The 26,551-nt window shown below is 41.9% G+C and overlaps 1 protein-coding gene across 1 annotated transcript in view; it reads right to left on the bottom strand.

Moving 5' to 3' along the window:
• Nucleotides 1–26,551, bottom strand: part of MACROD1 (mono-ADP ribosylhydrolase 1) — a 1,160,748-nt gene that overhangs the window by 20,667 nt on the left and 1,113,530 nt on the right. Inside the window, exons 5-9 of the mRNA XM_044270759.1 lie at nt 24,806–24,922; nt 24,135–24,256; nt 5,857–5,887; nt 5,701–5,774; nt 4,285–4,366 (exon numbers count right to left, since the gene is read on the bottom strand). Coding sequence (XP_044126694.1) covers nt 4,285–4,366; nt 5,701–5,774; nt 5,857–5,887; nt 24,135–24,256; nt 24,806–24,922 — 426 coding nt within the window. The remainder of the gene's footprint in view (nt 1–4,284; nt 4,367–5,700; nt 5,775–5,856; nt 5,888–24,134; nt 24,257–24,805; nt 24,923–26,551) is intronic.

Raw genomic sequence — 26,551 nt, 5'->3', positions numbered from 1 at the left:
GCCATTATAAGTAATGAAAGGTATAATACTTTGCTTGAATACTGTATGGAGTGAGCTCTCTGTACAGTATTAGAATGTATGACTAGGGCATACATTTTGGCTGTAGGCTGTTACTAATTGCTTGAGTATTGTGTTTGAGCTCCTGCTTGTGCAGTCCTCTCGCTTGGAATTTGCTCTCCGGTTTGTTCCTCCTCCTTGTGGTTTACCCTGCTACCTCCTGTTGCCGATCCGGATTGCCTGACTATGTTCCTGTGCTGCCTGCCCTGACCCATTGCTCATCTGACCTCAGCTCTGCTTCATCCTTCAATCCTGCATCATTGCTACTGGTAACGGCTCCGCTTGCCTGGCCCTGCTTCATCCTTTACCCTGCTACCCCCTGTTCAAGACTCCGGTGATTCCTGTGTTCTGGCCTTGTCCCTGCCATTGGATTCCATACAGTATTCCACCAGTATTGTGACAAATTGTGTCTTTGCTAAATTCTAATTCATATACATATCAGGTCTGTCCATTACACATGGTCCCACAATTAATACACTGAATTATCTATTGGGTGTTCCGATAACTGACTTTTTATGACCTTTCAATCAAAAGACTAATCTTACTGGACCCCCCACCAATGAACTCTGGTATAGTTTTTACTAAGAATTACGGAAACCTACATCTATCCATTAAAATCAGTGCCAAGAACCATTCTTCTTCTACATTTGGGGGGGGGGGGGTGTTTCAATATTTTCTTCAGTACTGAATCTTTCAAAGCTTTCAATCTCGTGGCAGTCTGTATAAAGTAGCCTGATGAAAAGAGAAGATAAATTCATATTTTGCTCAAGAAGCTGCCACTTCCAGACTGTCCCCGCCAGCAGTTTTGTTGATATACTTTCTCATTTATTATTGAAATCAAAATCATACTGTTTCTTCCAGTGAATGGCAGCTATGAATGCGGCACAGTCTATTTAACTCTTGTAAAGAGTCAACTGGAAGATGCTGCAGAGTCTTAATTTTAATTAACTTACTGTCCCTTTTGCCTTAGAAAAGAATATCAAAAGAATTGTTCCTGGGTTTTACTAATATGTGATGAATTAATTCAATTATGAGGAAATGCTGGACTGTGTATTCTTGAGTTTGCAGTTCTATTTCTTCCTGTATTTATATGCAGGAAGGAGTCAGAGGGGAATTGCAGCAGTATAATGAAGTGCACATAAGGAGAAGGAGCCATAGCAGCAAGAAGGAACACAAATCCCTGGAAACAAAGTCCCACAAGACAGAGGTCGGTTCAGCTTGTACCAAGGTCTCTGGGCTCTGAGAGCAGGTGTCCTGACTCTTCCGCTACTCTGTATTTATCCTTTCTTAGTAAAGTTTATTATTTTTCATTTTTTCACTTTTTAGAACCATTTTCACTGATTAACTATAAAGTAGATATGCCATATTTTATTGTAGATTCTCACCTGGAATTGTAAGGATGCAGCCTCAGGAATGTCAACCTGCAGTGATGTACTAAGCACCGTCTGCAATATTTATGTGTGCAGGAAAGCTGTTTGGATTGTATCAATTAGGGTCCATTCACACGTCCGTTGTTTCTTTCCTGATCTGTTCCGTTTTTTGCGGAACAGATCTGGACCAGATCTGGACCCATTAATTTTCAATGGGTCCTGAAAAAAAAAATCTGACATTGTGCTGTCCGATTTTTTTCAGGACCCATTGAAAATGAATGGGTCCAGATCTGGTCCAGATCTGTTCCGCAAAAAACGGAACAGATCAGGAAAGAAACAACGGACGTGTGAATGGACCCTAAGGCTGTGTTCACATGGTCATATCTGCAATGTATTTACTGTGCCAGACAGGAGATTAGGTCCCATTAGATGGAAACCGGAAGGTCTTTTTTGCTTCCAATGAATAGGATCCAACCTAATTTAGGCACAAAATAAAAAGACCTTACACAAACCACAAATACGGCCATGTGAATACAGCTGCATGGAATAGAAGTGAAGTGCTTTGCACAAGATTTGATAACGGATAATCTACTGAATACTAGTACTGATAGCAGATCACTGGTGTCTGTGCCTACTTAGGGTCCTCCTAAACAGGCTGTAGCCAGGCCAATAACAAGTGCTGACCGATAATATACAAGTCGATCACCTCTCATTTAAAGTGGCTTTCACACAGCTCGATGTAAACTGAAAAGGGAATGAACAATCATTATTACGATCAATCATCCCCAATTCACTTTGCATATTGTCTGGAGCACATCCTCTGCTTACACAGGGCGATGTGCTGCAGACAAGCAACTATTTTAGGTGTCATATGAAAGATGCAATTACTCAACAAATTAGTGTTGCTTGTTTATCGAGGTCACCGGCACCTTTACATAGGTCATTGGTCGGGAATGAACATTTTCTCCAAAAATTAGTCCAATTCATGGCTAGTGTAAGAGGGTTTTTATACTCCCTTTTGTTTTAAAAGACATGTTAAAAAAACCTACATGTATTTCAAATGTACAGTATAACATTTTTTATATGTGCTTTTGGCAAAATTTTTGTTTTGTCATATTTTATACATGTGTTTTTCCTCATGTTTTTAGACTCCTTTAGGCAACTTTCACACTAGCGGCACTACAATCTGGCTGCATGATCCGACAGACAATGCTGGGAATCAGCCGGACACAAACCGCAGAATGCAGCGGTTTGTGTACAGCCGATTCTCAGCATTTTTGCCAAAATGCAGTCGAATCTCTGCTGGACCCCATTATACTTAAAGAGGACCTTTCATTGTTTTTTTTCTGTTCAATGAAATACCTTTCTTTGCCTGGCTGTGACACTCTCCGCTGTGATTGGATCGTGACACAGCCACGGAGAAGGAGACGCCCATTGAGAAACCCTGGCATCTCCTCCTCCCTGTACCTATCCTCAGTATTAACATACTGGGTGGGAAAACAGCAGGGGGGCACAGCGGGGCGTACAAGCGATATAAAAAAAAAAACAGGCAGGGTGGCAGCGTCAACAGGGGGGGGGGGGGGGGGGGAGGGGCACCCGGCAAAGAAAGGTATTTAATTAAACAAAAAAAAAAAAATCTATAAAAGGTCCTCTTTAATGAGGATGGCGGGCATCCTGGTTGCATCCAGCACTGCCGGATCCAGAGAATTCCAGCAGGCTGTTCTCTGCCGGAATCTGTTTTTGTTTTTGTTTTGGTAACTATTTGTATTCCTCTTAAACTAACATTGCTGTAGTGATCATTTCTTACAACACTACAATATGACAACCCTTTTGTTTGTCTCCTGGAAATGTATGAATAAATTGACAGCTGTAGGGACAACCCTAATGACAACTTCTTATAAGCGCACTATTGCAGGTTTTTATGCAAAATTTTTCAAATATGCTTGAGAAGTACAACGTTACTTCTTTGAAGTGTATTTTAGCTGTGTTCCCCATTGAAGTGAATGGGGAAGGGCTAAAACAGCTAGTTTTTGGTGCAGTTTTGCCACTGCCGCTGTTCTAAGAGGCAGATTAGTTTACTAATCAGACACTGGTTTTGCTCACAAAGATTTTAGACTTGCCAGCAAAGCCTAAGAAATACCTAAGAGTAAAAGCCTGACCAAAAGGTTTTAAATTTTGCTGTCGTAAAATATTTGCTATCACTCAGTATGACATAGTGTTAGTCGTATATCTGTCTTAAAATAGACCAATCACAACCGAAAGAAGATTTGCCAGCCGTTTTTTTTTAAACTATTTTACTGATATCTACTAATGGCCAGATACCAAACTGAATTGACAGATTTTATAATCAATTTTGATCATAACTTGTCGCTAGACATAAAGCTGCCTCCTTGCAGCTTGCCAAGCATGCGCCATCCATTGTATAGCAGCTGTGCTTAGGCCATGCAACTAATGAACCTGACATCACTGGGCATCGGACCCCCGCTGATGAGATATGGATGACCTATCCTGAGGATAGGCAATCAATATTAAATACTCAGACGACCCCTTTTATTTGTAAGTAATCGTTCTATTTCTAGGGTTCCATAACTCCCATCAATAACAATGGAGAGGTGACCATGCATACTTTAGAGGATCCTTTCTCCCTACTAATGTCTGTCTCTGGTTTGGTGGTGCACTTGCTCATATATTAGGTGACTGCATCATATACAGAATGACTCTCGTTGGAACACAGAGTAATCTGAAAGACACAGCAGCTTTAAGAAAATACATTACCCTCTGCTGCCATTGGAGCCTGACAACAATCTAATTTCCCTCATCTAGGTACTGTTCACATAAAGAACTTCCATTCACTCACCGAAGGGAAAATATTCTGGTAGCTTCTTGAGATAAATCTCTTCATCTTTCTCCAGGAAGACACAGATTATGATACGGTCAAACTGAAAATCAAAACAGATACTTTACTGCATCTTTTAATATTTAAGGAAGACACAAAGCGAAAAAAAGAGGGTGATTTAGAGGACAAGAAGATCTATGCAACAAAGTAGCTGAGGCCCAAGAGGGACAAAGATTACAGCCGCGCTGATCAAGAGGATGCTGAGAGGAGGTCTAAGTGGACATCAAAGGCTTGGGAACAAAAAGACGGAGTTGAAATGAGCTATGCAAGTGAATGGCGAAATATTTCATATGTTGGAGGCTAGAGCAGGAGTTTTTATATTTCCCTCAAATTAGATTTTTTCAGTATTTTGTTAATGATCTTTTTAACAGTTTTCTGTTAATTTCTTATATATACGAATGTTAGGATAGTGAATACAAAAATCTGTTAATAACATACAGTAGATGAAAGTTACAAACCCACTTGTATAAGATTATTGTGCAGTGTTTGCACATATGCTACTAATCTGTTTCAGTGCATTCATAATGATTATTGCAAAATTTAAATGCATAATATAATCATTACTAAATCACTGCATATCAAAATGGATTGTGTATACATAAATATAATGGTGGTCTCAGTAAATGCTACTTGTCTGATATTTACTGCACACATTGCTGCTCTGACCAAAGTCACGTTAGAAAATGATAGCATATATACTAAACGAAGGCCAAGAGCAGCTTTTCTGTTGCTACACAGCAAAGAGTTAGTACTGTATCTATGCATCAGAGATTTCTGTAGGGCTGCCTTTTCTCTCTTACTGTATCCTATTCACATAACTAAGTGCTAATAGGGAACATGAAGCTTTGCAGATTTCCGGAATCTCTGAAGCTGGGATATGCTATGTATGACAAATGTGCTGTATAGTGAAGAAACAGCATACTTAATTTTCAGGATAATATACATTCTAATCCTATACCCTCGTGCTCCAACATAGTCAGTGATTCCCCCTTTCACCTGAACTATATAAGTTTTATCCACACAAAGACACCTAAATAATCAGCAATGATCAGTAAATGGGGAACATTATACAATTTGAATACATACAACCTACTAAACTATTTATATAACTTCCCCAAGTACTCTTAGAGTGCAAAGAAATACCCTGAAATAGGAAAAAGCAAGGTTTTATTTTGCAACACTTTGTTCCTATCCTATAATATCTCTTTGTGACTTTGGGAATTCCCCATTACTGAATTACCAGGACATCTGGCTTATGTAGGCCATCCTTAATTTGTACATCTTTCCCATAAATCCATATTATCCTTCTCTTGTCTATTTCATCTGTTTACCACTTTCCTTTTTTAATTTTTCTTTTTGTCTCTCCGTGGCTCTCACCTTGTCTTTTTTCTCCTCCAGATAGCTCCTAATAGATCCCAGCGCCACTTCAGCAGCCTCCTCAGCAGGGTATCCTGTGGAAACAATGGTTTTATTGCTTGGAAACTATTGTAAAAAAAAAGTACAAATAACAAAATCTGAAGAAAGAATACTCACCGAAGACACCAGTTGAGATGCATGGAAATGCCTATAAAACATTGATGTTTTATAGTCAATAATTTGCATAAGAAACCCACAAACTAAATGCAATTTATTGTGAAAATAACACATCCTGAAATGCAACCCTACATTTTTTACTTTTCCTGCCATCAAGCCATCCTCTATGCTGCTCCAGAGTGAATAAAAAATCTGCCTCACTATGTGGGAGAATTCAGCACTGATGCGTTAATGTATTGCGCTGATGGGACATGTGCACAAGCGCTTATTTGATATCACACTCTGGAGACAAGAAGGGCGTAGCGAACTGTTGCACAGGTGCAGTGACGCGCCGGACACGCCGAGTCTGCAGTATTCCAATACATGTGCACTCTGGATTTGCATAGTGATCATGTGACCAATTTGCAAGATGATCATGTGGCCATTGATCATGTGGTCACATTAATCATGTGACCATTTGCATGGTGATCATGTGACCAGTTTGCATGGTGGTCATGTGACCGATTTGCATAATGATCATGTGACCACTGGTCATGTGATCGCATTGAGCATGTGACCATTTGCATGGTGATCATGTGATCAATTTGCATAACGATCATGTGACTATTTAGGATGGTATATGTATTCACACATTTGTTTGCTTGGGAAATACCGAGAGGTCGAAACATCGCAATTTTTGGTGAATAAACCAGCATGAATTGAAGACTGTCGAGTGCTGCAGTTTCTGGCTGCCTGGTGAATGCTACTTTTTACATGGCTGTTATCAGCATAGGATATACTCAAAAGGGTTGTCACATGAAAGACCTGTGTATTGATCAGCTAGTAGGAGAACCTCTGTGTAATTGTTTGGCATAGCCTAGGTTCACATCTGCCAGTCACTTCTAGTTTTCTATCTCTCCACAGGCGTAGAGATGATCTAGATCGGTTACATGACAGACACCAACAAGCCTGACAGGTCTCAATGGAATCCATTGGATTCTGGCATGGTGTCCATTATTTTAACAGGAAAAATAGCAATGCCTGCTGCTCAATTTTTTCTAGTAAATATGATTACTCCGATGCAGCTGTGAACATTTGAAGCCTGCTGCACCCCACAGCGCGAGCTGCATTGGATTAGTATAAGAAGTCCAAGCAGACAACAGTATAAGCTGAGTTGTCTGGAGCTTTGTGCAGATGAAACCTGATTTTATGTTATCATGGTACAACAGTTAATATTCAAGTGGTCAGCATAAATATGCCAAGTAAATCATTCTATAGAACACAAGATGGGTCAGAAAATCATGCAGACATGCACAGTAGTGTCTAAATCATATGTGCATTTACATATTCTGCATATGGACAGGAAAATAAGTCCAATGAAAGTGGTCCCACATTCTTCTGTCCAGTTCTGTCTGCCGCCCACAATTAACTGGTTTGTTCAAGGTTGTAAAAATCATATCATCACTCTATTATCACTATACGCAGCAAACGTGTTCCAAATGGCAGCCCTGTGTGCTGTTCTAGTGAACTGGATTTTTAAGCATCCCATCGACAATATTTGGCACTGTATCTTATTATTGACCCCACTTCAGTTGAAAAAACTGTGACTTTAAAAAAGTTATGAACATGCATCAGAAGTAAAAGGCAAGGATTTTCACATGAGTGTATTTAAATCTATTCTTCTTAGCAGTCCTTTCAGTCCAAATTTATTTCAGAAGTGTTTAAGAAAATGTAATGTTCAAACCACTTACTTTCAGCCACTTCCACTTACTCCGTGGTGTTCCATTCTGAACCACAGTTGGACTGAGATTAAAGACAATGTAGAACAGTATCAGAAAAATATTTTAATATACTTGGAAGGTGGTTTTGGACTGACCTATAAATTCACCAGCTCTGGCCGAGTATATAGAGAGCTTTGTTTAGTCCTTATCTGGTTCCAAGTTGCTTTGCCAGCTTACCACTTCTGTAGTGCTTTACACAGTCCAAATATCCAATGGTGCATAGGACTTATGGGAGGAAATGCATCAGCCACTAGCAACTGCAAATTATATCCAGTACTCGTATCCTCTTCAGGCTGTATTGTCTAAAACTTAAAACCATTATATCCATTGTACAGGGCGCTTACATGTTTTAGACCAAGCATATGGTCTTTCCTCACAGGATACGAGTGTTAGTGCAATTCTTCAAAACATATAATTGCAGTTTTACACGTAGTGCCATGATGAAATTTCTATAGAAGCAGTTTGAGGAATATTTTCCCAGAACTGTTATTGATTAAAAAAACTGTTGCAACTTTATGCCTGTTAAAGTACTTTACTAAGGACAGGAATAATAATGCATGTAATCAGCAGTCACAAACGACTTAGGTATGCAGAATTACTGACTTTTACACGTTGGTTATCTGATTGTTAATATGTCACTCATTATGAGACTTTATATAATATTGTAAAAACATTTCTGTGATTAATTTGCAACATTAGTGCAACAGTTTTGTACAATGCATTTGGACAGTCTTTCGACCCTTTTACATTTTTTTGCATTTTGTTATGTTGCAGCCTTATGCAAAAATAAAAAATATCAAGTTTTCCACATTTAATCTCCACTAAATACCAATAAAGACTAAGTGAAAACAGAAATTTAGAAATGTTTTGAAATTTATTGAAAAGGAAAAATTTAAATTGAGAATTTAGACCCTTTGCTATGACACATTAAATTTAGCTGTGAGGGCCTCCAATTTCTCATTATCATCTTTGAGAAATTACTACACATTGATTGTAGTAAATTCAGTTGATTAGAGGTGATTTTAAAATACACAGTCCTGTCTATATAACTAAGGGAAGGGGGGTCACACTAGCGCTAGGGATTCCGTTATGGCTTTCCGTTATAATATGGTTATAACGGAAAATAACGGAATACCCAGACAGGACTTTGTTTTCCATCTTGCATAACGGCACCCAGACGGATCTGTTTTGATTCCCATAGACTTCTATTAGGACGAAAAACAAACAGAATGCCTTTTTAAGGCCAAGAGATACAAAAAAACAACAAAAAAAGGAGGTTAGGAAGACCTTAGGACAAGGAATATCCCACTCGCAAGGCGCCAACGGTAATGGGACTATAGATGGAGTGTTATTTCTATGTGAACCAAGAAAAATTGAAAAAAATGAATGAAAAAAATGATTGAAAAGATGATCTAGTTATATGAACAACAGCAATAGGGGAGGCTGCTCGGAAAATAGTGTTAGCACCAGGCTAAACACTTAAATAGCCAAAGAGAAGATATGTGTAGGATTTAGTCTATAATATTATTGACCTTCATAACTACCAGATACACATAAAAAGCGCCTAATCCCCACAAACATAAAACTGACCAAATATACAGTACAGACCAAAAGTTTGGACACACCTTCTCATTCAAAGAGTTTTCTTTATTTTCATGACTATGAAAATTGTAGATTCACACTGAAGGCATCAAAACTATGAATTAACACATGTGGAATTATATACATAACAAAAAAGTGTGAAACAACTGAAAATATGTCATATTCTAGGTTCTTTAAAGTAGTCACCTTTTGCTTTGATTACTGCTTTGCACACTCTTGGCATTCTCTTGATGAGCTTCAAGAGGTAGTCACCTGAAATGGTTTTCACTTCACAGGTGTGCCCTGTCAGGTTTAATAAGTGGGATTTCTTGCCTTATAAATGGGGTTGGGACCATCAGTTGCGTTGTGGAGAAGTCAGGTGGATACACAGCTGATAGTCCTACTGAATAGACTGTTAGAATTTGTATTATGGCAAGAAAAAAGCAGCTAAGTAAAGAAAAACGAGTGGCCATCATTACATTAAGAAATGAAGGTCAGTCAGTCCGAAAAATTGGGAAAACTTTGAAAGTGTCCCCAAGTGCAGTCACAAAAACCATCAAGCGCTACAAAGAAACTGGCTCACATGTGGACCGCCCCAGGAAAGGAAGACCTGGTGCGGAGGATAAGTTCATCTGTGTCACCAGACTCAGAAATCGCAGGTTAACAGCAGCTCAGATTAGAGACCAGGTCAATGCCACACAGAGTTCTAGCAGCAGAACCATCTCTAGAACAACTGTTAAGAGGAGACTGTGTGAATCAGGTCTTCATGGTAGAATATCTGCTAGGAAACCACTGCTAAGGACAGGCAACAAGCAGAAGAGACTTGTTTGGGCTAAAGAATACAAGGAATGGACATTAGACCAGTGGAAATCTGTGCTTTGGTCTGATGAGTCCAAATTTGAGATCTTTGGTTCCAACCACCGAGTCTTTGTGCGACGCAGAAAAGGTGAACGGATGGACTCTACATGCCTGGTTCCCACCGTGAAGCATGGAGGAGGAGGTGTGATGGTGTGGGGGTGCTTTGCTGGTGAGACTGTTGGGGATTTATTCAAAATTGAAGTCATACTGAACCAGCATGGCTACCACAGCATCTTGCAGCGGCATGCTATTCCATCCGGTTTGCGTTTAGTTGGACCATTATTTATTTTTCAACAGGACAATGACCTCAAACACACCTCCAGGCTGTGTAAGGGCTATTTGACCATGAAGGAGAGTGATGGGGTGCTGCGCCAGATGACCTGGCCTCCACAGTCACCGGACCTGAACTCAATCGAGATGGTTTGGGGTGAGCTGGACCGCAGAGTGAAGGCAAAAGGGCCAACAAGTGCTAAGCATCTCTGGGAACTCCTTCAAGACTGTTAGAAGACCATTTCAGGTGACTACCTCTTGGAGCTCATCAAAAGAATGCCAAGAGTGTGCAAAGCAGTAATCAAAGCAAAAGGTGGGTACTTTGAAGAACCTAGAATATGACATATTTTCAGTTGTTTCACACTTTTTTGTTATGTATATAATTCCACATGTGTAAATTCATAGTTTTGATGCCTTCAGTGTGAATCTACAATTTTCATAGTCATGAAAATAAAGAAAACTCTTTGAATGATAAGGTGTGTCCAAACTTTTGGTCTGTACTGTATATACACGATTCAATGTGGTGATTTAACAAAAGGGATGACTTTACATTATCAAATTGCTGATCATTCGGTTGATCATCCCTTTTGTTAAATCACCACATTGAATCGTGTATATATATTTGGTCAGTTTTATGTTTGTGGGGATTAGGCGCTTTTTATGTGTATCTGGTAGTTATGAAGGTCAATAATATTATAGACTAAATCCTACACATATCTTCTCTTTGGCTTTTTAAGGCCAAGACATACAGATTTCATGCACTTGAACATGTGGATACAGGAACTGACTTTAGGAACCTGGACATTGTTCAGACTAGGGTTGTTGCGGGTATCGAAAAATCGATACCCAATCGATACTTTTTTACAAGTATCGATTCGGTACTGTGATTTGCACTTTTTCAATACTGGGCTGCGCAGCCCATTATCTCCTATGACACAACATGGCGCTCCGCCAGAAAGACAGTGGAGAAGGCGGGAGAGAGAGAGGGAGAAGGAGGGAGGGATTCCCTCCCTCCTATGACGCTGCCGCCGCTGAGCCCAATGGAGTAAGCGGGCTCTGAAGATGCCTGCACCACTGCCACCAATGACTGTGCGTTTAATTAAAGGAGGAGGAGGGACGGGGGAGGTAATAAACTGCTGCGCCGTCTGACTCTGAGACGAGTGAGCGCTGAGTTCAGCGAACGACACCAGCGGCAGCGGAGCAGCCTCCTCCTCCGTCCTGACTAGAGTCACTTCACTCACACTTGTCTTGTGTGCTGCGCCGTCTAACTGAGACGAGTGAGCGCTGAGCTCAGCGAACGGCACCAGCGGCAGCGGAGCAGCCTCCTCCTCCGTCCTGAGTCACTCACACTTGTCTTGTGTGCTGCGCCGTCTGACTGAGATGAGTGAGCGCTGAGCTCAGCGAACGGCACCAGCGGCAGCGGAGCAGCCTCCTCCTCCGTCCTGACGCCTAACTGAGTCACTCACGTTTGTCTTGTGTGCTGCGCCGTCTGACTGAGACGAGTGAGCGTCAGCCCGAGCCCCAGAGTCAGTGAGACTGAAAAGCAGCCAGCCCAGCATAGCAGGTACTTAGCCTAGCCCACAGCCAGACCCAGTGCAAGAGTGATGATTAGCCTGCCTCAAAATAAAGGCAGGCAAAAACCATATCTATAAGGAAGACAGCCAGCAAGATTTGGGGTTAATGTGACTCATTAACCCCAATCTTGCCACTACCCATGTTTTAAACATGATGGGGGTCACTTATTTTTAATGTCAGGCTGGGCGCATGCTTTTGGAGTCTTTGGCATGGACCCCATGTGCCTCACATTAATAGTAAGTGACCCCCAAAGTACCATCTAAGGCTACTTTCACACTTGCGTTTGAACGGATCCGATCATATTAATGCAGACGGAGACTCCGTTCAGTACGGATCCGTCTGCATTAATAACTTAGAAAAATTTCTAAGTGCGAAAGTAGCCTGAGCGGATCCGTTCAGACTTTCAATGTAAAGTCAATGGGGGACGGATCCGCTTGAAGATTGAGCCATATGGTGTCATCTTCAAGCGGATCCGTTCCCATTGACTTCCATTAAAAGTCTGGACGGATCCGCACGGCCAGGTGGACAGCTGAACGCTGCAAGCAGCGTTCAGCTGTCCGCCTGGCCGTGCGGAGGCGAGCGGAGCGGAGGCTGAATGCCGCCAGACTGATGCAGTCTGAGCGGATCCGCATCCATTCAGACTGCATCAGGGCTGGACGGAGGCGTTCGGGTCCGCTCGTGAGCCCCTTCAAACTAAGACTACTTTCACACTTGTGTCTGAGGCGGATCCGCTCATATAATGCAGACGGTGGCTCCGTTCAGAATGGATCCGTCTGCATTATATTGTTAACAAAAATTCTAAGTGTGAAAGTAGCTTCAGACGGATCCGTCCAGACTTTTACATTGAAAGTCAATGGGGGACGGATCCGTTTGAAGATTGAGCCATATTGTGTCATCTTCAAACGGATCCGTCCCCATTGACTTCCATTGTAAACATTGTAAGTCTGGACGGATCCGCTTGCCTCCGCACGGCCAGGCGGACACCCGAACGCTGCAAGGAGCGTTCAGGTGTCCGCCTGCTGAGCGGAGCGGAGGCCAAACGCCGCCAGACTGATGCATTCTGAGCGGATCCGCATCCACTCAGAATGCATTAGGGCTGGACGGATGCGTTCGGGGCCGCTTGTGAGCCCCTTCAAACGAACACCCGAACGCTAGTGTGAAAGTAGCCTAAGGGGGGAAATAGTTATTAAATAAAAAGTGTAAAAAAAAACCCCACCAAAATATGAAGTATAAATGACCCCCTTTTCCCAATTTCACATATATAAAATATATAAATAATAAACATATTACATATCGCCACGTCAGAAAAGTCCAAACTATTAAAATATAAAAAAAAAATCTAGGTGGTGAACGCCGGAACAGAAAAAAATTAATAAAAACTGCGCGATTCGCCATTTTTAAACATGTGGAATGCACGTGGCTTTTTTGGTTTATTTTTTTTCGCGTGGTATCGAATGGTATCGAGTATCGCAATACTTTTTCATGGTATCGAAACCGAATCAAAAATTTGGTATCGCAACAACTCTAGTTCAGACACAGAAGATACATACAGAAACTAGGCAAGACCAATTGGAGAACAATTAGAACAAAATCTAGACAACACAAAGAACAGTCTCTAGCAAACAAACTAAAACAGTATTCAGACTGTGATACAGATCAGACTATGCCAAACGAGCTAAGATAAAATACAGACTGTGACATAGCCCAAATGCCCACAAACAATGCAGTCCAAAACTATACAGTAGGACTATGACTAGGGCACAGACAGACTCCAAACAGAACAGAACAAGACATACAGTAGCAAGACTGAAATTAAAGACAAGTTGCTCAACCAGGACAATTTATAGCACTCAAGAGACACCCACCAAACAGACACAAAACTCAGAACTATACAGCAGACATAATGTCATTAGTCAAACAGGTGCACACACACAGACAGCAGGGGGAAAACGTAATGCTCCCAATACAGAACTGAGGAGAAGTACAGGTACAAAGGCACAATTACCACCACAAGTAACCGAGACCAGGCTACTCAATGGTACTAGCAAATTGCCATACCAGGAGATGACCGTAAATCACTCCCACAAGCAGCCGATGATGGTGTGGAAGGTACAATAATAAAGGTGAACCACCATTTTAACACACCTTTGTATGAGTGGCCAGAAAGAAGCCACTTCTCAGTAAAACACACATGAAAGCCCACTTGGAGTTTGCAAAAAAGTACCTAAAGGACTCTCAGACTGTGAGAAATGAGATTCTCTGGTCTGATGAAACCAATATTGAACTTTTTGGCGTTATGTCTGGAGGAAACCAAGCACTGCTTACTCACCTGCCCAATACCATCTCTACAGTGAAGCATGGTAGTGGCAGCATTATGCTTTGGGGGCGGGTTTCAGCGGCTGGGAGAAGGAGGATGGTCAGGGTTGAGGGAAAGCTGAAAGGAGCAAAGTACAGAGAATTCTTAATTTAAACCTCATCCAGAGTGCTTGGGACCTCAGAATGGACCCACCTTCCAACAAAACAATTACTCAACACCTGCAGCCAACATAACACATGAGTGGCTTAGGGATAAATCTGTGTATGTCCCTGAGTGGCCCAAACAAAGCCCTAATTGGAACTTAGTCGAATATCTCTGGCAAGACCTGAAAATGATTGTCAACTGACGGTCCCCATCCAATCTGACAGAGCTTGAGAGCATCTGCAGAGAAGAATGGCAGAAAATCCCTACATCCAGATATGAAAACCTTGCTGGCATCATACCCAAGAAGACTGGAGGCTGTAATCACCAAATGTGCTTCAACTAAGTCCAAAAGAATACCTTTGTCAATGTAAGATTTTAGTATTTCCTTTTTCAATAAATTAGCAAAGATATCAAACATAAGGCCGCAACATAAAATGTGAACAATAGATGAGGAAGATATATTACAAATAATATAGCTTTTACTTTTACTGATTGGGATGGAGCCTAAATTTGAGGGTGATTTCCCACAAAGCAGGCTTGGCATGGGTGAGTTAGTGGGTTAGTGCATCCAAAAGCCTGAGATTTATGTGGCCTTAAAGAAAATTGCAGCAGTGAAAACTTTATTCATTTGTGAATCTTGGGCTTTTGCCTACACCATGGCTGCATCTCGGCCATGTGGCAGTTGCTACATAAGTCACCACTCACCACCCTGATACTCTGGTAGTCACATGTAATAAAAGGGTTTTCTGCCCCTCCAAAAAACTACTGAGTTCCGGGAATCTGTTTAAAACAAAGAAAAAAAGAACAAACCTTTTCAAAGCGACTCTGCTCCAGCACTGAGGCTATTGTCCCAGCTCCTTACAGGGACCAGTGGACTAGAAGTAATGATGCTCCCACCTGGTCACATTGACCACTGGAGCTATTCACTAGCTTCAGTGATAACATGTCCCAGAATGGCAAGTGATGGCAAAGACACTTAATGGCGCTCACTTAATTTTTGGGGTGTGCCGATGCACAGGATACAAAAAAAAGTAAGTATTTGTATAGTGGAGCTTGTTCACATAAACTTATGGTTTTCTTGTGTTTCCTTTCGTTTTTTGCCGATCATAGGACTGGATCCCATTAGAGGTTTTAGCAATGGTTTGAAAAGTGCCATATAGGACTGCAAATACATGATGATCAGGGTAGTGGAATGATTAGGGTAGGATTAGAGGAACAGGGGCCTACATACAATAACATCATCATTTGTAATAGTACACCATATTTTAACGTAACAACACATAATTAACAACCTCAGACTAAAAGGCAATTTACATGTCTATTTGTTTGGCACTCAAAATGACTGATACACTGAATAAGAAGAATCATATTAAGATGAATCATATTTATCAGGGATATCTATAATACAAGGTCCTATTAAAATAACAACTGTGAAATTTACAGTCTCTATGACAACCAGCCATTTACTTTCAATAGTAAAATTAGTACTAGATCAGAGCATAAAGGAAAAAACCATAATCTTTAAATAGTTGTTAGCTGAAGCTTGTTTAGCCAACACCTATTCCTTCAGACCCCGATAAGCATGCACACTCAGCTTGGGAAAGGGGAGTTAGCCACTGCCAGAAATATAACAACTCAAAACTTCTTTCACCTGACGTCTGCCACTCAGGGAAAGTTTGGCCACCCTCATACCCATAAGATGATTTTCCAGTAGCACCACAGTCCATGGCTTTAGAGAAAATTATTTGCCTGATGACACAAGATATCAAGATCTCCCTGGAGATGCATTACCCTTTAAGGGGCTCTCTCATAAGAAACAATTATTGCATTACCCTTTAAAAGGTTCTCCCATAAGCAACATTAATTACATATCCACAATGATGTTTATGGGGAAAACCTCTTTAACCATTTAATGCATAATTGGAATTGTATGGAACAGGCTTGCTGTGCTGAAATCGCTCCGTATGCAGTGAGTGCAAGCTGTATAACACAGAAGGCATCCGGCCACAATGATGGGGAATGATAATAATGCTGAACCCCAGCAAATAATGCCTCATATGCCACGTTCAACAGCAATCGCAGCATCTGTGGGGTTAGGCAAAGGCATGGCTGCCTCTGCCTTCCAATCAAAGCGCTACAGTGAAATTGCAGGGCTCTGATTGGTTACTATGACAGCCTGGGGCTTGCTGGAGGTTCCCAGGCCTGCCATGGTAAGCTGCCTGCTAAGCTATGCACAAGGCACAGCTCAGCAGGGAGTGTGTTGGAATCCCATTCACCCTAATAGATCTCTATTAGGGTGAATGAGACAAGGGAATGGAAAAAGGAATTAAAATATTCCAGGTTGTTGTAAAAAACATATAAAAAGTATAAAAAGCATAAAAATATCAATAGTTTAAATAACCCCCCCCCCTTTCCCAATTTTACATCTAAAAATACATAAACAATAAAAAAATTAACATATCAGGTATCGCCCTGTTAAAAAAATGCCTGAACTATTAAACTATTACAAAAATGTTCCTGTGTGGCGAATGCCGTAAACAGAAAAACAACACTCAGAGCTTCTTATTGGCTATTGTAACTTTATCCAGGGAGCAGCTCTGCCAAGACTGACAAAAGAGGGAGGGGAAGGACTACAGGACGCAGGCCCTGCTGACTCTCCACTGTTGGGATGTGAGTAAGTGTAATGAGCATTTATATGAGTAATGCATGTGTATTGTGTATGTATGTATGTGTGGATTTTGTTTGCAAATATATGTGTACAAATACATAGGTGTACTGGGCATGGCCATCTCTTATAATTATCTATTATGTGCTGGCATTGTGTTTGTTACATCTGGAGTAAAGTTTGTGTCCAAAAGGTCTCAGAAATAAACCTATAAAAACACTCAATTTGCCATTTTTAGTCACCCTGTCCCCTCCACAAAGTTAAATAACATTGATGCATTCAAAAAGTACAGCAAAAATGGTACCAATGAAAACTACAGTTCATCCCGCAAAACACAAGCCCTCATAGAGCTTTGTAGACCGAAAATAAAGTTATGGCTGTCAGAAAATGGCGATGCAGATAAAAGTTTTTTTTTTTTAAGTGATAAAATAAAAACTGATCATCATTTCAATTAGTTTGTTATAAATTTATATTCACATTTGAATCAGAGCACATGTGGCAGACTGAAAGTATTTGATAGGAAGAATAGCAATATTTTTTTCTTGTCAAAATGACAGACACCATGGTGGTAGATACCAATTGGGTTCAGTTCAGTGGTATCTGTAGTACAATCAACCCAGGATCAGTCATGCCTTCTGTTATCAATGGAAACAACAATGCAGATGTGAACAGAATCTAATATTGTGTTACAGCTTGACCAGAGTTGTTGATTTTATGGGAACCGTAACCTTTTCATCAATGTACCTTAATCAGATTAAGGGTGCATTCACACAACCGTGTCTGTTTTGAAGACAGCAAACAGCGGACCCGCAAAACCTGGGCACCAGCTATGTGCAGTCCAGATCACGGTGAAAACCCATTGACTTCAATGGGTCCACAATCTGTATGTTACGGAAGCACATGGAAGGGCTTGCCCCATGGACAATTAGGTAGGGAGGGGGAAGAGGACACAGGATGACAGTGAATGGAGGTCCTGTGTTCCACTTCTCTCTACTACTTTTGTTCCTTTAGGAGATGAGCAAAGCGACTTCGGATGCTACATGCTGCAAAAAAATTGTAATAATACTGTACAGAAATGTGTATGTATGTGTGGATTTTGTTTGCAAATATATGTGTACAAATACCTAGGTGTACTGCACTTGGCCATCTCTGATAATTATCTATGGTGTGCTGGCATTGTGTCTGTTACATCTAGAGTAAAGTTTGTGCCCGAAAGGCCTCAAAATGTAAATTTAGGAATAACTCTCTCTGCATGACAGGAGGTCAAGCAAGCTATTAGCGATCTGACTGTGGGGAAGCATGTTGACGGTTTCCAATTGTGCTATATGTATGTATGTTTTTAGACCATTTGCTTATTAGATTGATTGCTGAAATATTCATCTGTAGAGAAAGATATAACTTTAGTTAAAGGCTATGTACACTTTTGGTGGATTTTTTTTATTTTTATTATTGCATTGTACTAATTTTAAACTAAAAATCTTTTTTTCAATTGGTCTTTATTAAAAATGATGAGCCGTTTTCCCTGCACAGCTTTAAGTTTATCTACTAGCAGGATCTGCAGGCTCCTTATCTCTGAACTTATAAATACTCATTAAAGCTAAATGTTTACCTTACTGATAGGAATGTGGCTTTTAAGCTTTATGACCTTTTAGCAGTTTAGAGATAAGCGCTATTAGATGAATTGCACAAAGTGAAAGTCTAAGTACTATTTACAAAAATGATTTCACTGATATAACTGGTATAAAGTATACGTTCCACCTATCAAAATTAAATCACTGTCGTTTGGAACGCTATATTACTGTTAAAAACTAAGGTTTTATTAAACAGAACAAGGGAGGGAAAGGTAAACTAACCTATATTAAAATTCTAGGGCGCCATCCAACCAGTGTGAGGTCGATGGATGAGACCTATGACACCGCAGGATGCGGTGTTTGCAACTGTGGATGACGTCACCAGAAAAGCCGCAACTAGTGTAATACTGCAGGCTAGATCATAGGGCCGTGGTGCCGTGCTAGATCAAACCACCAAAAGTATACACTGTGGCGCGGTCTAAGTGCTCTGAACCATTGCCAGCTAGTGGAGCCCTAGACTAAAATTACGATAGACTAATCCATTGATAAACATCTGTCTGCATATGCCGACCTCAATTGAAACCATCCGTTCAGTATGAATCGGATGTCTGAGAGTCGGCTCTGCAGGCACGAATCAATGGACCTAGGCTAAGCTGGATGGAACAGAAAGGCTGAATTGCATCTGCTCACCAACTGCAGAGGGCTGGGAACCACAGACCTCAACTGCAGTGTGGGCGCAATACAGACAGTATAACCATTAATTTATCCCCACACCACACTCAACGCGTTTCGCCATAATCGGCTCGTCAGGAGCGTGAATCTGTGGGTATTAGGATAAATGATCAGAGCTGCAGAGCCTCCGTGACAGAGGCTGCAGCTATTAATACGAGGTGGCCGAACGCGGCCGCTCAGGTGCACGAGATATAAGGAGAGTCCTCCTCCCCCTGTGCTGAGCCACGCCTCTAGGGCGGCCAATGGGGATACAGGAGGCGCGGCATCGCCGCATCATCCATCCCGCCCCCATTGTGCCGCCCCCTCTATGAGACAGGCCCAGATGAATGTCACAACATTCAAACATGTAAGGATAGAGTTAAATCTTCGGCGACTTACTGAAATGGCAACCTGGTACAGCATCAGTCGGGACGAGGACCGCCGAGCGATCCCTAATATATATTGTATTTGTGGAGGACACCAATCGATACGGTCAGAGTAACACCACAGGTTCACAGAAGATCACAACGGAACCTGCAGCATTTTTCCCTCGGTGGTAACAAACAGACCAAGCAGATATCTAGATCCTTTCTAAGTAGCACAGGGAGCGTGTTAGGAATGAAGTGGTATACACAACCCAAACTGTTGGTTACACTTCCCTACCCCTGCTATCTTGTGGCCCTGCCCGGGGCCCAGATGTCAACACTTCTGCCGACCTACTGACATGGAGTCACTGATTGATAAATACTTGTGGGACACAGGGATCCCGGGCATTAGATCATCACCCCTAACATCCCCCCTGTTGCACTCACACACTGGAGATTTAGAGAAAACACGCAAAGGAGTTATACTCGTTCAATCCGTGAGGTTGGAGTGCATACAGGCGGTAAATCCACTGTGTCTCCTTTTGTAATAGACGCCTGTCAAAGTCGCCTCCTCTTGGCGATCTTCTAACCACCTCCACAGCCTGAAATTTAATGACATCCGCATCACCATTATGTGTAGTTGATATATGTCTGGCAATAGGGGTGTCAGCCCCTTTGCGGATGTCATTTAAATGTTCTGCTACTCTTCTGCGGAATTCCCTTGTGGTTTTACCCACATATTGTTTACCGCAAACACAGGTGGCCAGGTATACCAGGCCTCTCGTTTTCCAATTCACAAATGATCTAATGGTGAATCTCTGTTCAGTGACGCTGCAAATAAATGCAGCGCCCGTCTGGATTGCAGGGCACGCTACACAGCCGCCGCAGCGGAAGGTCCCTTTAAGGCTAGTGCTCAGCCATGTAGATGTAGTAGGGGCCTGATAGAAGCTGTGGACCAGGCGATCTCTCAAACTACGTCCACGTCTGTACGTAATTAGAGGTACGTCGCCTATGATATCACCAATATCTGGGTCTGATTTTAAGATGCCCCAATAGGTCATCAGCAGGTCTCTCACTGTGTTATGCGCTTCATCATACGTGGCTATGATGCGCAGCTGCTCCCCTCCCACCGATCCTGGCTTAGGAGTAAGGAGGGCATCCGATTTTGGGCCAGCGAGTGATGGTACGCCTTGGTTAATACATGTTGCGGGTACCCCCTACTCCTAAACCTCGTCTGTAGATCACTGGACGCCGTTCTAAAGTCCGACATGCTGGAGCAGTTGCGCCTTACCCGAAGGTATTGCCCTTTTGGAATTCCCCTCTTCAGGGGCAAGGGATGGCAACTGTCCCATCTAAGGAGGCTATTGGTTGCAGTCTCCTTGCGGAACAATCGTGTGCCAATATTACCCATCCTGTCCCTGAAGATGGTCAAATCCAGAAAATTAATTTGAGATTCTTGGATCTCCGATGTGAAAAATAATCCCATGGTGTTTATATTCAGATCTGATACAAACCGACTGAAGTCCTCCACACTCCCGACCATAAAATCAGCACATCATCGATGAAGCGTAACCACAAATTAATGTGGTCAGCCCATCTCTGGTTTTCCGCGAACACAACTTCACGTTCCCACCACCCCAGGTCGGGGCACAGGGGCTCCCCATCGCCACTCCCCTGAGCTGGTGGTACATACGATGGTCAAAGATGAAACTGTTGTGCTCAAGGATAAACCTCATTAGTTCAAGAATAAACTCGTTATGCTGCCAGCAATGGGTGCCACGTTGACTAAGAAATGAGGCCACAACTCCACACCCCCTGTCGTGAGGTATGGAGCTGTACAGGGCCTCAACATCCAGGCTGGCCAGCATAACGTTCTCACCAAGATGAATTCCCTCCAATTTTTTGATCACATCCATAGAATCACGTACATACGAGGACAGGGACACCGCAAAGGGTCGTAAAATCCTGTCCACGTATGTACTGATTGGATGTGTCAGACTCCCAGTCCCTGATACAATGGGGCGTCCCTTTAATGGGGAGAGCCCCTTGTGTACCTTGGGTAACCCATAAAAGCAAGGGATCTGGGGATGTTTGGGGAACAAAATATCAAATTCAGACCTACTGATAAGGGCATGATCGTGTGCTGTGTCCAAGAGGTCCTTCAATTGCCTCCTGAACATCTCAGTTGGATTCGTTTCCAACATACGATAACACGAACCATCACTGAGAATGTTAAGACACATGGTCTTATACTGTTCACAATTCATTACGACAATATTCCCTCCCTTGTCCGATGGTTTAATGACAAGGGAGTTGTCGCGTTCCAATGAGATTAGGGCATCAATCTCCTTTTTCTGGAGGTTGAGTCCAAACCCCTTGGATGTGTCAAGCATTCTCAGTTGATCCGTCACGACCTTAAGAAAAATGTCAGGCGGTGTACCATCACTTAGGGGTGGGTTTTTTGTAGAGGGCAGTTTGAGGTCCGTAAATGGACCCTCACCAACATCCCTTTCCCCTTCCTCCATAAGGGATGCCAGTAGTTGGACATCCGGCAGGTCATCTAGGTCGACACCCAATTCATTGCATTGTTGTTGGTTGTGCGTTGCAAAAAACTTTTTCCATTTTAATCTCCTTACGAATAAGGTCAGATCCTTGACCCATTCGAAAGAGTTAAAGGAACAGGTGGGAACAAATGATAGGCCCTTGCTGAGCAGTTCCAATTCTGCCTCCGCAAGGGGTCTATCAGACAAGTTAATAATTTGTAACTTGTCCCTAGACCTGTCTTCCACTACGGGGCCCACAGTCTGATAACCCGTTGCACCCATCCTGCAATGGCGTGCTATTGGTTTTTCGTGTTTCTTAGACTGTAGGATCTCGTGGTTTGGTTCCCTAAAAAAAAAACCATGAACGGGAGTTTCTACCTCTACCTCCTCTCCCTCTGGGTCCCTTATTAGAGGGCTGGAAAATGGGGTATTGACTATTTTGGTAAGAGGTACCTTCCAATTCAGTTTCCCCCTCTGAGGATGAGGGTTCTGTCTCAACCTCGAGGGTCCTTGCGGTTTTGGTCGCAAACTCAAGAATGTGTCCTTCTTTAAAATCCGCCTTGTCCCTCAAGAACTGGGAATGTTTACGCTCTTTGAGCTGGGCTGTAAATCGTTCAACCGTCTGTTGTAAAAACCCCTCCTTACGTGTGAATTCGGAGTTGCTGGAGAATTTGCTCACTTCCGCAATTTGCTCCTGCAACAATGTGGTATTCTTAGTGTACAGGGCCTTTTCCTCATCCAGCAACAATACCATAAGTCTAAGGGAACTTTCAACGGCCTCTTTTTCCCATTCAGTAAGTCGCCGAAGATTTAACTCTATCCTTACATGTTTGAATGTTGTGACATTCATCTGGGCCTGTCTCATAGAGGGGGCGGCACAATGGGGGCGGGATGGATGATGCGGCGATGCCGCGCCTCCTGTATCCCCATTGGCCGCCCTAGAGGCGTGGCTCTGCACAGGGGGAGGAGGACTCTCCTTATATCTCGTGCACCTGAGCGGCCGCGTTCGGCCACCTCGTATTAATAGCTGCAGCCTCTGTCACGGAGGCTCTGCAGCTCTGATCATTTATCCTAATACCCACAGATTCACGCTCCTGACGAGCCGATTATGGCGAAATGCGTTGAGTGTGGTGTGGGGATAAATTAATGGTTATACTGTCTGTATTGCGCCCACACTGCAGTTGAGGTCTGTGGTTCCCAGCCCTCTGCAGTTGGTGAGCAGATGCAATTCAGCCTTTCTGTTCCATCCAGCTTAGCCTAGGTCCATTGATTCGTGCCTGCAGAGCCGACTCTCAGACATCCGATTCATACTGAACGGATGGTTTCAATTGAGGTCGGCATATGCAGACAGATGTTTATCAATGGATTAGTCTGTCGTAATTTTAGTCTAGGGCTCCACTAGCTGGCAATGGTTCAGAGCACTTAGACCGCGCCACAGTGTATACTTTTGGTGGTTTGATCTAGCACGGCACCACGGCCCTATGATCTAGCCTGCAGTATTACACTAGTTGCGGCTTTTCTGGTGACGTCATCCACAGTTGCAAACACCGCATCCTGCGGTGTCATAGGTCTCATCCATCGACCTCACACTGGTTGGATGGCGCCCAAGAATTTTAATATAGGTTAGTTTACCTTTCCCTCCCTTGTTCTGTTTAATAAAACCTTAGTTTTTAACAGTAATATAGCGTTCCAAACGACAGTGATTTAAGTACTATTTACACAGCTAGAAAAAGTTAGCCATAACAGAACGGCTCAATATTTTTAATAAAGACCAATAGAAAAAAAGATTTTTAGCCCCAAATGAGTAAAATGCATTCATTAAAAAAATTGTACCTAAAAGTGTACATAGAAGTTGATTACAAATTAGGGAACAAATGTAAATTTAAAGTGAACAATGGAAGCTAATAGTGCCTCTCACCACAGTGCGCAGCTTGCTCTCAGATGCCAGGTTCATACTGTTCTTGTAGCAGTTCATCAGCTCCTCCTTCTGGCTGGGACTTGGATGACCTTGTGCCACAGGCCCCACGGTATGAATGACATCTATAGAGAATAATCCACAAAATTATAGTATAAAAACAATGAAGCCTGTGTAGTGCATGATATATTGCTCCTCTAGGTCATAGCTTCACAAACCTGTAATACACGTTCTTCAGTGGGTACACACCATGTCTCTAGGGGGCCCTCACACTGTCCTCAGACTGTATTTTTAACAGGTGCAGCAGAGTGTATGATCTTAGCCATGTGGGTAATTTGATGTAATTTGATGTAATTTATTTAAGTAGGGGGTACTCAGGTTAGAAACACTACTTTAGAATGATATTTCCAAAAGAGAAAAACTAGTATTTTAAGACTGCTTCTTGCTGAGATGACTCCAAAGGTGATTCAGTAACAATAGGTATGCTTGGCATAAAACATAGTGATAATCAAGGATAAGTTAAAATTTCATAGACGTAACCAGATACTGGGTAGGTACTCAGAGTAGCAATCCAGGTGTTCAGATGGTGACCCACAAGACCTATAATATGTAACATTATGGAAGAATAGTATATAATATAGCCCCGAGGAATATTCCAGCAAGTTTACACTCACACTTGGCAGGTAGACGGTAGCCCCACGTCATTTTGGCTTGTCCTGTCTCACAGCCCCCTAGAGAGCTGCATTCAAGCTTCAGGAGTGGGCCTGCTGCCTGATGTACACATCCATCCACTGAAAGAAGAAGAAAAACAAAATGTGTGAGTGATTCTGAAGACTAGAGATAGGAGTATAAAAGGAATGGTAGATGAGGAACAATACCAATCAGAATCAAGCCTGTATAAGTACTGAGAGAGAAGTGCAGCACCATGGAGAGCTACCAACATGCACCATCTGTTGAAGGAGGTATAGTATTCACATCTCTAAGGAGACTAGAAAAGCCAGGGTGTTTTTACAGGCATCCTCCTGTGTGCTCAGGATTTACTTCATTAATATACGTCAGGCTGATAATCTACTGTATAAAACACTAGCTTAACATCACCCCATAATTCTTGTCCTTCTAACCTTAATAAATGTGCTTCTTGCTGTCAATATTATAAGTTGTCTATCTCTCACAGTTCTAATCTCCCCCCTACCCTCTGTCTCTGTGTGATGAATCCTCTGTCTCTTTTTCTCTCTGTCATGTTATAACTCCTCTTTCGCTCTCTCTGTTGAGTTCTCTCCCCCTGTGGGACACAATTAAATATCATCTCATGAATTGGTTCTAATCTGGTAACTTGTAATTTAGCTGGAAATCAAATCAACAACGTACACAGAGCAGCCAACCTCCATATATGCAGATTAAGAGGATCAGAATCAGAGCAAAATTATTATCCTCCATTTAAATGCAATAGTGAGGACTCTAATGAGAATAACAAAAGCTACACTGAATGAGAAAGCAAGAGCTCTAAACAGGGAACCTATCACAAGAACTGGATCATGATAGTCTGTAACCAAGGTTTTTAGCATTGGTTATAATTACAATCCCATTGTGTAGCATACGGTATAAGAGCACTTACTGCTTTACAGTATCATCATATCATTGTACAATACGGTACCAGGTGAATTTTACACACCCTGTGTTAATTTTACTGATCTACAATGTCATGTAATATTCCTGTGCTATACTTCTTCTATTAACCTAATAAAGATGGTTCCCACCACCCATCCACCATAAGAATTGTAATCCAACTAATATGGGGCAGATTTAACAAGTTGTTGAATTTATCTACAAAGTGTAGTACATAGTTACTCAAATTTTACAGAAAAAACAAACTGTACACAGTTTTTTTTGTTAATAACTAGAGACCTAACTAGACTTGATTTTAACCAATAGACCTGACAGAATAACAGAGGTGCATTTCGTAGGTACACCTAAGAAATGTAACCATAATATATTCAATTTCCTCTTGTTTTTCAATAAGGTGTTATGTAGGTGATTCACAAAAAGACTGAATTTCAGGAAGGCAAAATGTAATCTGCTTAGAAATGCCCTTTAAGGGGTTGTAGCGGTGGTGCAGTGTAATTACACGGCACTGCCGCTACAAGGGAGATGGTGTTCAGGTAAAAACTGAAGAATGGATTTAAAGGTGGGCAACTGAAGTAACAAATAGAATGGATGCACTATAGTAGACAATCAAAATTTATGTTATTTAGCCTAGAAAAATATGTCGAGTGGTGACTTACTAACTTTGTATAAATATATCAAAGGTCAATATAGAGATCTCTCCCATACTCCGTAACTTTAACTATAGCAAGGGGACATCCTCTATAAAGGGATGTTTACTGTAATAGCAGTAAGATTATGGAACTCTCTGCCAGAGG

Source organism: Bufo gargarizans, chromosome 10 (genome assembly GCF_014858855.1).
Source record: "Bufo gargarizans isolate SCDJY-AF-19 chromosome 10, ASM1485885v1, whole genome shotgun sequence".
Lineage (NCBI taxonomy): Eukaryota > Metazoa > Chordata > Amphibia > Anura > Bufonidae > Bufo > Bufo gargarizans.
This window is presented reverse-complemented; position numbering and strand designations above follow the sequence as displayed.